Raw genomic sequence first — 18,617 nt, 5'->3', positions numbered from 1 at the left:
ATTAAGTAATATATTTCTGTCACAATTTCTTCAAGTTAAACCAAACTTTTATTTTCACGGGTTGCTGTAAAGACCTTTAAGTTTCTGTGTGTATATGACTGTGTATTTTCTCAAGAAACGATTAAAAGCATGACTCTCAAACCATAATTCTATAGATTATGTTTATGTGTTCATGTACTATATATTGGAAAATGCACATATGTGCCATTCATTCACACAAAAACATGCAGGATTTATATTTAAATCTTATTTTTGAGGCTTAATATTCACGGACACTAGTCCATATCGCTTTTTGATTCAAGTGTACAGACCTAGTTTTTATTTATTTAACCAAAAACTGGCAAATTCCGTAGCATTCCGCATTATAGAGTAAATTAAATTGAATGGATTCTGCAAATTCGTCTGCATTTTCCGCATTGCGGAAATCATAGGGCCCTATAAATAAGATAACTGCAACTTTTTTCTCACAATTCTGTGAAAAAAAAAACAGAATGGCAAAATACAAACTCAGAACTGTGAGATATGAACAAAGAATTAAGAGATATACATTCGCTTTCTGAGAAAAAGTTGTGAAATAAAAGGTAGCAATTACCTTTTTTTTTCACTTTTTCATCCCATGGCAGAAGCAAGCTTCCATAAAAAACAGCTGGAAAATGAATGTGTAAAACTAAATTCTTCATTAACATCATACAGATAGTTCAGGAAGAAAATTAAATGCTGCAAAAGCGTCGAAAATATGGCCATTTAACATGCAAATCACCATCTGAAAATCGGTTATATTGCAGAGTAATGGTTTCAGCACTGTCATAATATTATCATAAAGTCATAACGCGCAATCATTCACTAGAGAACTAGCAGGAAGTATATTTGGTTTCCTTTTAAAGACATTTAGCCTATTTATCTAGTAGCTTCTCATATCTGAATATGCTGCTGGAGTGCGACCCCAGGGAATACATAAAGCTGTTGTGTCCCTCTTAGGTACACTCTGAGTCAGAGAGCATGATGGGAAATAATCTGCTGAATGTGCGGCCCAAACATTCGCCCATTCTCCATTTCCTCCGCCTTTGTCCATCCAGCCTGACGTCAATATGTGGATTAGAATGTTTTCATCTCTTTCACTCCCGCCTCCCTTAATAATCTAAAAGCTGCTTTCCCAGGAAGCAAAACAGCGATATGTGTAACAAAGATCAAAAATCCCCGAGCCAAAGACAGAATGATTTATTTTTTCATTTGCATTATTTTGTTTCCATCTTTATTTAAAAGAAGGTGTGGCGGAAACAGAAGTGGAATACACTGCCACTTCTAATGCCTCTTTACAATACATTTCTAATGTGCTCATCACCACTGTAAAAGAAGATTTACAAAATAGTAATAATTTTATTATTAAAATTAATATATTAAAATTGGGTTATTTATCAAAATAAATATTTTATAATTTAAAAATAATTTAAATTCTATATTAAATATTTCTAAAGAATTAAATACAACAATAAAAATAACTTTAAACTAACTTTTATTTTTATGAAAAATTATTGAGATTTTTTAGTGATTAATAAATCATTAATTTTAACTTTTTACATCATCTTAAATGTAAACACAGAGCAAATTCGTTCAAATTAAATATATAAAGCCAATATTAATTTTCTAAAAAATAGCCAATAAAGATCTGCATATATTGTGCATCAGAGACCAACATGGGCATCATGCACCTCAATTATCAAAAATACAAAATATTTTCTTTTGTAAGCTGCTTTTAAAAGCCACTTGACTCACATCTCATATGCATGATGCTTCTGAGGGCCAACAGTGCCAAAACTGAATTGTGATGGAGTGAATCATGAGATGCTCTACTCTAAATTGCGTAAGCAAGGCTGCTGACAGTCTGTCCAACAGTAAAACACATTGACAGCGACAGAATGCATTTTAGATGTCTAGTACCACGTTAACGATGATAAACAAGTCCAACAATCCATATTTACAGCTTAACACGAGGAAATGCTGTGGAGAAATTGCTTATGATGCCTGTCTAAGCAAAAACTGGTCATCTCCTGCTGATTCCTCGAAAAAAGTAAAGCTAGGGACTAAAGTCTCATCAATACTCGTCTGTCACCGCCAGGGACAGCAGTCCTCAGGGCGCTGCACATGATCCTGCTCATTACTCATTCTTGAACAAAGAAAATAATAGGGTAGACTTTTGAGCATTTCTAATTTTAGAAATGATAAATGGAAGTAATGCCATTATATGCTACAAATAATGTAACTCCATTAAGTATAATTTGATCCTAGATATGAAATAATTCCTGAAATGACCTGACCTAAATTGCACTCTTAAAACAGTAAAGCCTTTTAAAAGCAGGTTACTATTTCCTCGATATTTACTACTTATACTAGTGTACATATATACAGTTGAGGTCAAAAGTTTACGTACACCTTGCAGAATCTACAAAATGTTAATTATTTTACCAAAATAGGAGGGATCACACAAACTGCATGTTATTTTTTATTTGGTAAAGAGCTTGTTTGTCCTGAACAGCCCACTGTTTTTCAAAAAAATCTTTTGGTCCCACAAATTATTTGGCTTTTCAGCATTTCTGTTTATTTGAACACTTTCCAACAATGACTGCATGATTCTGAGATCCATCTTTTCACACTGAGGAAAACTGCAATATATTACTGAAGGTTCAAGCGTTTACTGATACCCCAGAAGGAAACAAACTGCAAAATGCAAACTTGAGGTGAAAACTTTTAGAATTTGAAGATCAGGGTAATTTTAACTTATTTTGTCTTCTGGCAAACATGTAAGTATCTTCTGTCACTTCTGTACTAGATGAAAAAAATATGATATTTAGTCAAAATAAGAAACATTTACACATCTTCATTCTGTTCAAAAGTTTACACCCCTGGCTGGAAATGTTTTTCCTTCTGGAGCATCAGTGAGCATTTGAACCTTCTATAATAGTCCCTCAGTTGTCTTCAGTGTGAAAAAATGGATCTCAAAATCATACAGTCATTGTTGGAAAGGGTTCAAATACACCAAAATGCTGAAAAACCAAAGAATTTGTGGGACTTAAAGGATTTTTCTAAAGAAAAGCGGGCAGTTGCTGTTCAGGACAAACAAGGAACTCATAAACAACTATCACTAAACAAAACCAAAAAAAACCACAAAAAAAAAAACTGTGTATCATTCAGGCAACAACAAAGTATTAAGAATGTGTATGTAAGTGTATGTAAACTTTTGAACAGGGTAATTTTTTATTTTCACATGTGGACTATATGTAAACTTCTTTTATTTTATTCAGGTCAGTACTAAATAAAAAATAACATGTATTTGATATGATCCCTCTTATTTTGGTAAAATAATTAACATTTTGCAGATTGGTGTACATAAACTTTTGACCTCAACTGTATATCAACGTAATGGATTATGTTACCAACTACAATTTCTGTCATGTAATTTGAAATCAGTAATGGATTACAAATGGATTACAAGTAATCTACCCAACTAGATATATATATAGTAAACAAAAAGCTGTTTCTCTCACTACACTAACAGTAAACTACTAATGGGAAAACCCTGCCGCTTCATGCCTGCTGCAAACCTTTGAGTGCTCAGGGTCTAAAAAAATGCTTTCTTTGTGAACCAGTCCAAACTCTTACTTTCTTTACCCATGGCATTTGTCTTGCCTTTAAAAATTTCCCACTCCAGAGATATGACTATGCAGCAAATGATAACGCACGCCGCCAAAATCGTAAAGGCCAAGGTAAGTTCAGCCGCTATTATGAACACCCTTTGGATTTCCTCTCATCTGCATCACTCTCAAGAGGACACATAAAGAACAGGGCATTTGGGATAATGGGCTGAGACCCACTCTATTATTTGTACTGAGGGAGTCTGAAGTCCTCAGAGTTTCTCTCTCAGGATTCCAAACCAGCCAAGCAGGAAGTCAACTTCGAAGTAGAAGCCATTTTCTTGTGTTAATAAAATATGGTAATAGCCTCTCGCCATTTTTCCTTTTCTTTAGTTAGCACCACAACAACTCTTTGAAGGCAATAAACAAATGGTTTAATTGCAGGTTTATCTGTTTTCCTGCAAGCTAAATCTAGTCAACGTAACATTTTTTTTTAATTTTTTTTTGCCTGTGGGGACAACAACAACTAGTAAAATCAAATCACTGTTTTTACTTAGAGAATAGTTCTCTAAAAGAACAATATGATGAAAGAAAGGATAATGAGGTTGAGATGGAAACGCACAGCCCAAAACACAAAGGCCACATCGATTGACAAAGAAAAGAAGAACTTGTTGAATAAAGTTGTTATTTTTGTTTTCTTTGCACACAAAAAGTATTCTAATAGCTTCATAACATGGTTGAACCAATGATGTTACATAGAGTATTTTATCAATGTCCTTACTACATTTCTGGGCCTTCAACGTGGTAGCAGCATTGCTGTCTATGCAGGGTTAGAAAGCTCTCAGATTTCATCGAAAATATCTTAATTTGTGTTCCTAAGATGAACAAAGGTCTTACGGGTTTGGAATGACACTACTTAATTGATGACAGAATTTAGATTTTTGGTTGAACTATCCCTTTAATTACGACCTTTTGATTATTACACGGGCTTGTAGAAAGGAACGATCCAGTCAAATCACTCCTGAAGCCAAAATGGAAGAGCAATAACTGCACTGTCAACAGAACAAAAGCAAATGTAATGATAAAGGCCGGCATACTGTGAACACAACATGCACAAAAGCCAAAGCCAGAAAGATTTTATTCTTCTAAAATTGGCCAATCACTTGCAGTCCATTGCTTTTACTGTAAAGGGAGGGAACGCCTGAAAATCTTCAATAGAAACTGCAATTTGCAAGATCGTTTTGTATTTGTGCTGTTGTCACTCTCGTATTAATACAAGGATTTCGAAACATTCAAAGTCACCGTAGACATGTCTCCAATAACCTTAGACAGCAAAATCCACAAGAAATCTAGCATGAACTAAGAAACTGTCAGTTTAAAGATATAAACCATAAATCGTTCATACCCTAATGATTTCCCTTTCTTCTTGTCTAATCGTTTTATGCAAGCAGCGATTGAGGCACCGTGCCAATGGCCAACGATTGGTGGACAGAAAGGCTGGCACATTCTTCTTTCCTGCCAATATCCATTCTCACTTCCTCTGAGTCGAGCCCAGCTGTCACAGGCAGACGGAAACAGGACAGAGAAAAGCCTCAGATCAGCTCACGGATCACAATCCTTAAATTCTCAACTAACACAGCCGACAAACCTTTCTTCGGCACCACCTTACCTTGACGAAATGGGCCGTCAATAAAAATCTCTGTTTCTTACATTTCCTAATATGGCGCTCAAATCTAAAGGGGATTATTGTGAACCCAGACACATAACAAAAATCCCTACCTTCGTTGGCAACGTATAGGATGTCATAGGCAGCACCTCCAGAGGTTTGCATGACTACCTGATCTACAACCCTGAGTTCTCTGAATAGGAACATGAGGCCATAAATGGGAGCTGCATTAATGGGAAAGGTAGTGCTGCATTTATCCACAAGCACCCATGGCGGCCTCTCCTTTTCTTCGATTGTTATCAAAACCTCCTTTGTTCCCTAAACATTGACCCCTGAACCTTCTCTCAACCGTAAAGATTGAGGATAATTCCACTGGCTTATGTTCGCCACGTTATCTTTTGTGCACTGTGCTAACATCTATGTATTGCTTTGATGTAGTGACCCTTTAAAGACATATAATCAATTTTTTTTTTTTAAGAACTGAAGAGAAATATTATCCATTATGTCTAGATAATATGTTCCGGGAACTACAGAATGTTTCCTTGTAGTTCTCAGCACAGCTTGAATGAATGATCTTCATGAGTACGGAGATAAAAGGAAAAGTAATGTTGGAAACACTCTGAAGAACAACAGTTGGTAAACATCTATGTGTTTGCTCCAAAACTGTGTCCGGTCCTGCAACATAGACCAGAATCAAGATTATAAGGGGTTCATTACTGAGAAGCTCAAGTTTGAACTTTAACCTCAAAGGATTTAAAATGAATGCGGTAAGAGATTAAAATCAATATACAGCACAATAACCTTGAGAAATCGATGCATAAACTCCTTTTACACCTTAATAAGAACCATCGGGAGACTGTAAGATGCAAGTCATTTGGCCAGATTTTTTAATAATTAGCTTGTGGTGGGAAAACAACAATCTGTGCAATGGCACAAATATGTGAACCACATAAAAGACATGAAGTAGGACAAAATGGACATGCAAACATATATGAGGGAGCATTTAAGAGATGTGAATCAGTTCAGGCAAACTAACAAGCATGCAGCATTCAGAATCAGCGGCTAGGGAAATGTACAGGTCACTGGATTTGGGACGCAACTGCTGCAGGTGGAATTTAATGGAGAGTGTGAATGTTTGCAGGGGAAAGCTACTGACACTGCTAGAGAAAGATGCATATTACTGCAAAATGTCACCGTTATTCTGTGTGTGATCTCAGCAGCGACTACAGTATATGTTGTCAAATAGAGTATCCATCTATCCATCCAGTTTCTAAACCTATCCACCTTATTCTTTAATGGGGATATAAGCCTATGGGCGAGACATCTAGTTCATTAGCTGCTAGAGGGAAATAAAGAGAAGAATAACAAAGTGTAGTGAACGGTAAAACTGTCTGCAGTACAAAGCAGTGTTTATAATTAAGATAAAACATAATAATTTGATAAGACAATATTGAGCAGCAAAACAAGCTGTTTTGTACAGCTAAAAATAGATGGACGCAGATGAGACCAGAAGCCAGACCCATACTTAGCCAGACTTAGGGGAAAAATACGGTAATATGTTGGAAAGATAAAGCCTATCCCAGCATCTCAGCCCAGTCCAATTACACCTACTGACAATTTAATGTCTGAACTTCACCTATCTTGAGATGCGTTTCCCAAAAGCAACTACACTCTTAAAAATAAACGTGCTTCAAAAGTTCTTCCAGCGATGCCATAGAACCATTTTTGGTTTCACAAAGATCCATTTAGTCCAGTGGTTCTCAACCTTTTTTGGTCCAGCGCCCCCCTACCCATTATTCAGGTCCCTCACCGCCCCCCATCAAATAAATCGTAGTCTAATTGTCCAATGAATATTAAAATTGATTGTTATTAGTATTTTGTGTTTATAATAGGACTGTTATTATATTTATAGCAATTCAAATGTATGGGTCATTACAATTTTTACAAAATTAATTTAAGGATGCATTGAATTGAGCATTTTTTTTTGTTACAGTAAATTCTACATTCTAATTCTATTCTATATATATATATATATATATATATATAATAAAATAACATTCAATTGCAGTTTTTAGCAAATTGGTGATTTTCATTGCTACAGCTTTAGTGTTTTTGTGATGCTGATATACTTTATTGCCCCAAATTTAAAAAAGACTAAATAAAAATTCCTGTTTAGAACATATCCAAAAGGACATTTTTACATAAGTGATTTTAGTTTGTTCTTCCATTTCTGGAACTCTCGAACACCCTTTTTACTGCTGTTATGTTTGGATATTTTCAATTTAGCTTTCAGTAAAAAAATAAAATAAAAAATATCCCTTGGAAAATACCCTGCTTTTTGAGAATATATTGAATTCCCTTTTTTCTGAGATAGTAGACATGGTTAATTTTGTGGGTAATACCACATTTACACATGCAAATGGAAGAAATGTAAACTCTACTTTACTATATTTCACAATTTTTAGAATATTTAAAAGTTTGCTTACAAATACCTTAAAGAAAACTAAGTACAACACTAAAAGTTGGGACGTTTTGTAAAATGATAAAATCTATGATTTGTTAATTCTATTTAACTTTTATTTAATTGACAACATTACAAAGAAAAGAAAAGTCACAAAAGTGCAACACACTCCAAAACAATTGGGGCAGAAGAAAAATAAAAGTGAAAAGCTTATTATAAAGCTTATTATTATTAACAGCCCACATTAGCATGTACATACTTTTATTTCAAATAGGCCTATATGTAATTGAATGCCACATGACATTCATGACATATTTGATTTGACTGGGCAAGAAATATCATTATCATTAGTTTCCCAAGGAGCAAAAAAGCAACGTGCAGTAAAAAATAGGCTGGGCTGTTATTTGTGAGCTTTGAATACATTCTTTAAAAAATTGGCATTTAAATCATTTGGCAAACAAAAAGCTTTCATATTATTATTGTTTTCTAAACAAGAAAAAGCATCTCATGCTTGACCGTGACTATTGTTGTAAACTAGCAGCCAGCTAACACTTAAGGTCATTGCACACATTGAGTCCGAATTTTTCGCACGTTAAAAAATAAATACCTCACGTTATGTTAATCACACTTGCACACTGCCTCCAAATTTTTCGGATCGGGTTTGATTTTTTGCGTTTTTCGCATCTGTAGCAAACATTTTGAGAGGTGTTTTGACAGTTCAGAGCCACCGTACAAGTGAACGCCAAAATCCAGAATTGCGTCTGTCAAATTCATTCACTTTGTCCCGCAGCACAAAGCACTGTAAAGGTCCTTGTACGCTGAGTTCGCAAAAATTAGTGGTCTTCTTAATATTATGTGGCTCCAGTAATGCTAGCAAAGCATCAAAGATTACTGACATCCTGAAATAAACTCTGAATCACCCGGGATAATCCCGCAGTTTATTAATTAGGAGGTGCGCCTTAAAAGTATCCCCTCACTCCTCTGTATCTGTTTCTCTTTTTAAGAAGAGAGTCAGTGGACAACATCGTTCTATTTCGTCGGACTCAGTGTGCAAGGTTTCTGTGCGTGACGAATTTTTAGGATTACGAATAGGAAATAACGTATACGAACGTATACTGCTACACTGGCCGCGAACGGCACATCAAGTTGCGTTAAAGCACGTAGCTCCCGTTATAATGAGTCATTCAGTAACTGAGCGCGAGCGCTACAGTAAACGCATTCTGCGCGCTTATGCTGCAGACAAGTCGACAAATAGAATACAGAAAGTGCGCTTTGATGCATCCAGTGTAGAAATGGCATTAGGATGTGGCAGACCATTTTCTTCTGCAAGTTTTAGCTCAAACATATGCGGTTTGAACTCGTCTTAACCAAACGCCCCCCAAAACCACCTCAGCGCCCCCCTTTCAAAATTATTGCTTTCAGCGCCCCCCGAGGCTCTCCCAACGCCCCCTGGGGGGCGGTACCGCCCCCGTTGAGAAACACTGATTTAGTCAAAGGTTCTTTAAAGAACCATTTCTTGCTTACCTTTTTATAATCTGAAGAACCTTATTTGCCACAAAGAACCTTTTGTGAAACAGAAAGGTTCTTCAGATTCTTTATGGAACCATTTAGACAAAAAGGTTCTTCTATGGCATCGTGAAGCACCTTTATTTTTAAGAGTGTATGGTTGCAAGTTCCGTTGTTACCAATAGAGTTCAATGGAACTTGTGAGCCAACAATGCTTTTGGGAATCGCACCCCTTGGTTGCAAGTTGTGTTGTTACAAAAATAGTTCTACCATTACAACTGTCTGAAGTTTTTACCATGGTAATGTGTAAGACAATGTTAATGTATTTGGTCTTGGCGGAATAGATCTGCTACACTGCTGAATTGCTGCAGCTGCCGGTTATTGCTGTTGTCGTAGATATTGCTGCTTCTGCAGCAAAGCAAGTACAGGAACTTGCTACTCCCAATACATACGCCAATACAGTGCTGTGAGTATTTAAGACTTACTGTTGTTGCACAAGTAGCATATATAATAACCTCTAGCAGATCTAAACAGGTGGAGCTGGGGAAGTGAAGGATCTCAGAGGAACTCTAAAAGCGCTCTGTGAAATGCTCTAGTAAATGCTAACCAGCCATTTAAATGTACTCCCACCGCTGCCAGCAGTAATTTGAGCAGCCGTGGACTAATGGTTAGAGAGTCGGACTTGTAACCCGAAGGTTGCGGGTTCGAGTCTCAGGTCCGGCAGGGATTGTTGGTAGGAGGGAAGTGAATAACCAGCGCTCTCTCCACCCTCAATACCACAACTGAGGTGAGACCCTTGAGCAAGGCACCGAACCCCCAACTGCTCCCCAGGCGCCACAGCATTGGCTGTCCACTGCTCCGGGTGTGTGCAGTGTAGCAGATCTATTCCGCCAAGACCAAATACATTAACATTGTCTTATACATTACCATACTTGGCCACACGTCATGTCCTTTCCATTTCTCTCCTAAAGCAGCAAGCTTATTGGCTGCATATGAACTTTTGAGCTGTGGTTAAAAGCATAGTTTCTTTTTGGTATGAATCATTTAAATATAAATACATTTCAATCTATATATTTAAATGTGTCAACAATCAATGCTATTTTTTAAAAGTGTGCATATGTATAAATGTGTAAGAGATCTGGAGTTTGATTGTAGGGGAAACCACAGGAACACAAACTCTACATTGGGGTGCAAAGTTTATCTCCAACCCTGATCAAACACAACTGAACCAGCTAATTAAGATCTGAACTCTGTAGGTAGGTATGTATATCTCCATGATTGGGCACCCCTGCTCTATATCGTCTGGCCCTGCCAGGACTTAAACCAGCAACCTTCATGCTGTGAAAAAAATAACACTACCCACTGAGTCGCAATGCTGAACTTGACAGTATTGTATCATCAAAAGTCTAGTTTAGTCACAACACACAACAACGGATCCCACTGTGGCTTTGTTTAAATGCTAATTTGGGATCCTTTAGCTTAGACAGTACAGCACGGCTTTTATTAATGCCAAGGTCACTGGTTCAGTTCCCTGGAAATGTATGCACTGATAAAAATGTATATCTTGAATGCTAACTCGTTTGGAAACCAAATATGTTTTTTACCAGAGCAAAACTAGACAAAGTAACTGGCCATTATGTGACTAAAATATGCATTACTCAAAATTAACTTGAATAGTTGCATAAGCACAGCACTCTTTTGCCAGTGTTCTATCGCCTTAGTAAATTCCTGCAGTGATGCAGTGGTTGTCATAGTTATGTCTGTTTATGCACTTGGTTTTTCCCATTGTCTCCCCCTGTCGATTCTGTGCTTAATGGTTTTGCCCTCATCACCGTCATCTGTTTCACCTGTCTGTAATCATTAGTTTCCCTTTAAAAGTCTGTCTTTGAGTTCAGTTTAATGTCGGTCTTTGCCTTATGTTAACGCTTTGTGTGTGGATTTATTTCGTGTTTCCTGATCAGTCTGCTCCTTGGATTTTTATATAAAGACTTTGTTTGTTTGTCAACTTGTGTCTCGTCTCGTCAATCCAGCACATACCCGTAACAGTGGTATTGTGAATATGACTTTAGCTTATCTAATGTCACGGCCATATCCTGTATGCCCATAAAACACATCTTGATGTGTTTTTTGTGTGTCTGTCATGATGAGAGCCCTTCACAGATGATTCAGCTGAAGAGATGCACATTCCATGCATTAGAGACTCGGTGATGAGCCTAGAGAAGATGGGTGAAGAGCTTTAGATTGCTTCTACTCATCACAATTGTCATTCAAAGCATTTATTTCCACAACCACTTATCCAAACAATGTAAGGAGACAGGAAACGCTGTAGCCTAACCAACCTGTGGAGCACTGAACAGCATAGACCACTCGACCAAAATCTAACACCTTTCTTTTATGAACAGATTTTTACTTTATAGCATTCTATAGAGTGTTTTTTCATGACGCGTCATCAATCGGCCATATTGGCAATACTGAACATAAACAATACCACTGAACAGAATGGAACTCGTTAAATTTGCTGATTATTGCTGCTGAAAATGATCAATTATAGTCATGTTTTGGGCTGTACTAATCGGTCAGACCAGGGAAAACATTTGGAATACTATATGCACATTTGGAATACAAAATGCGTTTGTGGTTGACCAAACTGACCAGGATTTTCAGGGCAAGAACCTTGACAAAACATTTATGTTTGTTCTTATCATTTGCAGTCAGGTAGGTGAAATATTAGGCTAATATCTTAATTAATAGGGCTCATGGCTTTTAACTTTAGTTTGCCCTTTCTTGTTTACTAAGGCTGGCCACATACTACAAGCCTTTAAGGCTGTTTTTAAGCCCAGTTTACACCCCCGAGAAATCGCACCCGCGAAAGCACTGTCATTGGATTATTATGTGTCATATTATTGTATGTGTACTATTCATTTTTAAATATAGCCAATACCGCCATATTGTGACTCCTAATTACGACAATAATAAAATTCCAATACCAGTCAATACCAGTATATCGTGACACCTCTAAAACATTTTATATATAGGGATGTTCCTGGTTAATTTCTGGCAGTGACAAAAAGTAATCAAAGTCCAGTAAAACTGTTTCCAAAAATGCAGAAAATATAACTTGCTTTCCATTCATAGTTTTGAATTTTAATTTTGTTGTGATTTGAATAACTGTATTGAAATGTAAGTGTCACATGGGTCATCTGTTCCACCACTGACCTTGTCCTTTAGAGAAACGAAGGCGGTTAGATAAATTAATTCTGAATTCAGTTGACTGTCGTTTCACAACATCTATTCCAGAGTTGACAAAAGCTTCGTCTGCAAACGAAAAATTGTCAAAGGTAATCAATTTTCAGCACAGGGCTGCCAAATCCACAGCTCAGCGCATAGCCATGTAATCATTTAATTTATGCTAGCAAAAACAAAACACAAAGCTGCCCAACTTGAGCAAATTTCCATGTCAAAGGACAGGCATGCCAGTAAAGATCACCTCAGCCTGCTCATTAATCAGAATAATTTTCACAGGTGCAGATACGAGCATCCAAACACAAATAAACATTGCAATGCAACTTGTTAACACTCCGCTAGTCTGAACCTAGTACTTTCAATTCTAATGAATGGTGCTGATGAAAATATAGCTGAAATAAATCACTCTGTCCTCTAACTATGAAATGATAAGTTTATAGCGCTTTCTGTCAGAAAACAGATTTAGTCCTCTTACCATGCATTCGTCCCTCCATTATAAGCACACACATTTCTAAAAATACAGTACTGTAAGTAAAGTATTGATGCACTATGCCCCCACCTATAAACAAGCCCTTTTACAAGCATAGCCACATTGCGTTTTATTCAATATGTGCTTTTCTATTCTTCCCCTGCTGACTGAAGCCTTAAAGCTTTTTACACAATACAGCCGGGCCTGCTTACACCAGTAAGTTGAAGTATAGAGTTTGCAGAAAGCATTATGCTCTTTGTATGACAAGGAGTACAGGAACACAGCCGCTGTGCTACAACCGTCAATATTCAGATGGATTATGTTTGTTTTCATTTGCTGTTAAGAAATGGCAGTATTGGCTTGGGAAGCCCTGAGCTCCGCCACCTTTCCAATGTTTGTTCCCTACAGCAACAGCGAACAATGCAAGCAAAAATAATGGAACATTTATTAATACTAGCATGAACTGCACTCATTCACTGAACAGCATTCATATAGCTCAAACAGTAAAGCACAACACCAGCAACATAAAGGTCATGGGTTCAATTTCCTGGGAATGTGTGAACTGAAAAAATGTATATCATGAGCGCACCAGATAAAAGCATCTTCCAAATGCATAAATGTAACAAAAACAGACCTGTGACCGATTTTTACTGGGTCACGAACCACCGGTTGAGAACTGCTGCTCTGTGAACCTTTAAAATGTGGCTGATGAAACTGTTGAAAGACTGACTACACTCAGTTCTGGCTAAGAGAGATCAGAATTTGAATGTACTTGCTTTGATGTTTCATCATCAAAAGACATTATCAGATCAAAATTAAATTTATGTATCATATTTTTGTACTGTAACAGCATGCTCGGATGACATGCTCCTTTGTAAGATCTAAAAATTCAATTCAGACGTGCTTCCCAATGCAACTTAACTAAGCCAAGACGGAAGTAAGTGTGCTTTTGGACTGTTAGCATAAGAACTCATTTGTCTTCCTTCGAGAGCTTCATTTGAAAGATTTAAGTTTGTATTGGCTGACAGAGAAGTTCCTGAAGGTCACATTTATGTCTTCTAAAGGAGGCAGGAAATCAAAGAGTGATTATTGGAGACTAAAGCTGGAATTGCCAACACCTGTCTCACACTGCAGCTAGTGCACTTGATCATGATGGATCTGTTAGGGAAGAACTCTCTTAAGAAGAGGAAATGGAGGAATCCACAGGGGGGTTGAATGGCTCAGTTGTGGAGAGCCGGCGCTGCCCTGAGCTCTGAGGGGTGTAGAGGGCGATGCTGTGGGTCACTCCTGGAGTGGTGTTGGAGTTAAAGGTCATTAGGAGTAACAGCACCTTCAGACGAGCTATATTTCTAGAGGATTTTTCCAAAGTCTGAGATAGACGAAATGTCAGGAGGGCAGAACAGCTCTTTGATGAAAGATGTGTTCATTTTCCAAGTATGAAATGCTGTCTGTAACTATTAAAAGAAAGAAAAATGGAACTTGTTTACTTGATCATGATTTTGAATCCTCTAGGTAGTTTGAATAGCGTTGTACAATCAGTCGTCCTCGTCTACTGAAAGATATTACAGTTGAGGATTTGCACAAAAGAAAATGACAGTGATTCAGCATATTTCAAGATCTTAAAGGGATAGTATGTGCAAGAATAAAAAATGGAAAAGAAAGTCAGTCCTACAGGTTTTGAACAGTATTATTTTACTATAATTGTTATACTATTAAAGTTTTTATCAATATGCTTTAGCTAAAGGTGCCATAGAATGGAAAACTGTATTTACCTTGGCATAGTTGAATAATAACAGTTCAGTACATGGACATGACATACCTTGACCCTCAAACACCACTGTTTCCTCCTTCTTATATAAATCTGGTGTTTGCAAAAGACCACTAAAAAAAGATGCCAATCCTAACATAACACTGACTATGACGTTATAGTCTCGGGATCATTAATAGTTACGCCCCCAACATTTGCATAGCTGAATCAACAGAAGTAATGCAGATAGGCTATTGTGAAAAAACAAAACAAGGAAAATAGTGAAAATGGCAGATTACGGAAATAAATGTTATGTTCCAGGTTGTGCAGGGGAGGTTAAGTGCAGGGATGGGTTGGTGTCTGTACTCAGAAAGGCACAGAAAACAAATAACATTAAGGCGTTCTAATAAAATAACGCTAGCCACTAAAGGGACAAGGTAATGCTGCTGTAGTATAACGTTACACAGAGCATGTGTGATCGCAAATCTCAAAAGTGAAAGTAAAAAGTGACCGTGCATTTAAAACGTGCATTTCAATGCCCTTCCTATTTATAGCAGCACCAGCACCGTGATTAAATATATATTTGCCGCCATGTGTTTCTTTCCTGCTGTGTGAGCTACTGAAATGAGCCACTCTGTGAAACAGCCAATCAGAGCAGAGCTCATCATTATTATTCATGAACCTTCCAAATAAGGTAATAACAGACCATTTAATTCTAGGGACAAACCCTAGGGTTTTAAATGGAGTTTTTTTTTTGCCCTTACCTAAGCCATATACACCTTCTATGTATTTATCATAGAACAACTTCAAATATTGTCTCAATGCATTCTATGGCACCTTTAATATGAATTAAGGATGAAAAATACTTCTATAGCATTTAGTAAGTTAATGTAATTTCAACATTTACTGATGCATTATTACAAGTTGTGCTTGTTAACATTAATTAATGCACTGTGAATTAACATGAACTAACAATGAACTACTGTATTTTCAATAACAAAGATAAATAAATAGTGTAATAAATGTATCGTTCACTGTTTGTTTATGTTAGTTAATATGTTAACTAACATTAACTTATGGAACATAACTTCAAGTGAAACTAAAAGAAAATGAGATATGATGCATTGGCAACTAACCACTAAAATTAGATTTTTTTTTTTACATACTAAGTAACAATTTTAAAATGGTTTTAGTTTTCAATGTTATCCGATAATTGGATGACAGCATAAATGAAGACTGCAGAGCAATGGCATTGTCAATCTTAATTTTATTACTGTCATCACAAACACTGATCCCAAAATTATTTATGTGCAAAACTGTACACCAGCCATGCAGCAGGGACAGTGAAATGGTAATGGAAATAAAATAAAATAATGGCAATGGCACTCAACCCATAAAAACCATCTCCTGTCCAATAATTTCAGCTTCCATACCGCAATTCGTGACCACAACCTCAGCTGAACTTTGAGACCTGATGGTTTATGCAACAATAAATGATTCTCTCGGTCTCTCACTCGCTCGCCAGCCTGCATAATGCTCAGGTGGCCTGTATTAAAATATGGGACACGCCAACCACCAGTGCAGTCAGAAATTATGAATGATTGCCTCACTCTGTAAGGCATTATTTGTGGGACACCACTGGAGTTATATCACTGACTCTGTCTTGATTTAAATGTCTTCGTGGGATTTTTGCATGAGGACTTGTAATCTTCCAATACAGGGAGAATGAAAACAGCTGGCGGGAGTGAAGATAAGTACCATAAACGTGCCAGATGTCGTCCTGAGATTAGAACCTCAACACATCAATCATCAACTACAACTGGGGATTTCAACATTTACAGTCCCTGGGATGCCCCATCCCAGACTTTCAGATAACTCAGGGACCCAGAATAAAAACGCTAGGTATTGTCCATAATGTTTTATATTCACATTACTGGCTATAACAAACATAACAAGCATATAGAATAAATTATATAATTTTTTTTTTCTATATCAATACGTTTGCAAGAGAAAATAACACAAAAGTGTCACTACTTTAGCAAGTTGAACTTTGTAGGATCACATAACAAAATGATTAGCATGGAAGAACATCACAGTAGGAGTCAAATGAGGGGGAAAGCTATTCAGCTTGAATTTACAATACATTCCTGGCTACTAGTCATATTTCCACAGTATTAGTTCTTTTTTACAGCAAAATGACAGTTTTCATGTTCTGAGTTTTAGCTACAATACAGTACAGAAAGAAAGAACACAGCGCAGCCAATTGTGTTCGGTAACACTATTACATTGGTTCAATGTGGGAATTATTCAATGACTTTCAGGGGAGTATACTTTTAAAAGAAATCTGTCAGTAATTTTTTTAGGACACAATCTGCTTTGTATCGCACGACTGAACTGTATTACAATACTGAACGTAGTCAGCCAAATGTCAATTTACTTTCGAAGTCTACCACCGACCTTTGCTGAAGTTCAAATCTTATTTTATGAGGGGTCAGTTTCGTCCGAATAAGAAAAACAAATCAGAAAATAAGCAACGATTCTACAGAAACGCATTATCCCATAATGCAACACTACTGGTTATTTTATGTATAAACGCACACACACATACAGAGAGAGAGAGAGAGAGAGAGAGAGAGAGAGAGAGAGAGAGAGAGAGAGAGAGAGAGACTCTTGATATAGGTATGCCACCTAAAATGTGTCTCACATTTACCAACAAAAAAAGTAATCAAATTGTGCATCTCTAGTCATGAGATTCGACTATGAAATAATAAATATGGTCAGGGTTAAAGTAAATAGCTCTTGGCACTAATGCGTTCAGCCTCATTTATTCCTGGGCGTCAGAATGTTCAAACGTCCTGCTGTTTCACAATGTACCGTATGAAAAATGACATTCACCCAGTGTCTGTGCCCATACCCCGCCAACACTACCCCAAAGTGCCGCGGCTGAGGCGGCGATATTCTCGGAGAATCCAAACTAAGCGGCGTCTCGCATAAAACGGACAAACTTGATCTAAGTAAATATGAAAGACGTCTTAATATGTGGACGCAGCGGTTTGTGAGGAGAATATGTGTGTGTGCAGAATACGAAACGCTGTGCAGAATGTTTTCTACTATCTAGCGCATACGAGTATGATAAAACAGACAACATAACAATTACTTACCAACAGCTACTTGCAGTAGATCAGCGCACAAGAGAAAACACAAAGACAAGACGGTCATCTTTCCCATATTTTGCAATAAATCCCAAACTCCATTTGCGTTTACATGCTCTCCGGCAGCTCGCCGCGTAATTCCCACCATTCCAAAGGGATGCGATCCCACAAACTGGTCATGATGCTGTCCAAGTGTCGGAGGGAAGATTGAAGTTTAGAACAAATGCGCACTCAAAAGGATGTGGAGATGGTGAAGATTGCGTAAAGATTATTAACAGCGTTGCATTGTGGAATAGTCTCCTCGCGAAGGCTCCAACCAGCGTTTACGCACAGACGAGGATTAAAAAATAGATATGGATTTGGATGAAAATCTCTCGCTCTCTTTCTCTCTCTCCCTCCTCCCTCCAGAAACAGACACGAACAGAGTCACTCGTGATCACTCGCTTTTTTATTTCACACAATTTTCCTTAATCCTACCCTGGCTCCAAACCCTTCCCCTCTAATTCTGTCCACTAAGCCGATTTATTCCTGCTGGATTTTTCCCCACACTGAAAGGGTTTTGAAAGATCATTATAGGCATATACGTGGTGCGATGCCTTACCCTGCAATAACTGCATAGAACCTGGAAAGATCAAGTGCTGGAAATGTTTCTACGAACAGCGTCACCTAGGGTATCTGCAAATGAACCCCACTCAGCCTCACTGAGTTTTCATGTTTTACTAAGTTTTCATGCATGTGGGTCAA

The 18,617-nt window shown here is 37.3% G+C and overlaps 1 protein-coding gene across 2 annotated transcripts in view; it reads right to left on the bottom strand.

Moving 5' to 3' along the window:
* igsf21a (immunoglobin superfamily, member 21a) overlaps window positions 1-18,412 on the bottom strand; it is a 309,045-nt gene extending 290,633 nt beyond the window's left edge. Inside the window, exon 1 of one of the 2 annotated variants that reach the window (XM_073826190.1) lies at window positions 17,883-18,412. In XM_073826190.1, the coding sequence (XP_073682291.1) occupies window positions 17,883-18,021 (139 nt within the window). In that variant the 5' untranslated portion in view covers window positions 18,022-18,412. The remainder of the gene's footprint in view (window positions 1-17,882) is intronic. The other variant, XM_073826191.1, reaches the window with a different exon arrangement.
* Window positions 18,413-18,617: the final 205 nt, after the last annotated feature.

Source organism: Garra rufa, chromosome 20, assembly GCF_049309525.1.
Source record: "Garra rufa chromosome 20, GarRuf1.0, whole genome shotgun sequence".
Classification (NCBI taxonomy): domain Eukaryota; kingdom Metazoa; phylum Chordata; class Actinopteri; order Cypriniformes; family Cyprinidae; genus Garra; species Garra rufa.
Note: the sequence above shows the minus strand (reverse complement) of the source record. Positions and strands in the feature narration are given on the sequence as shown.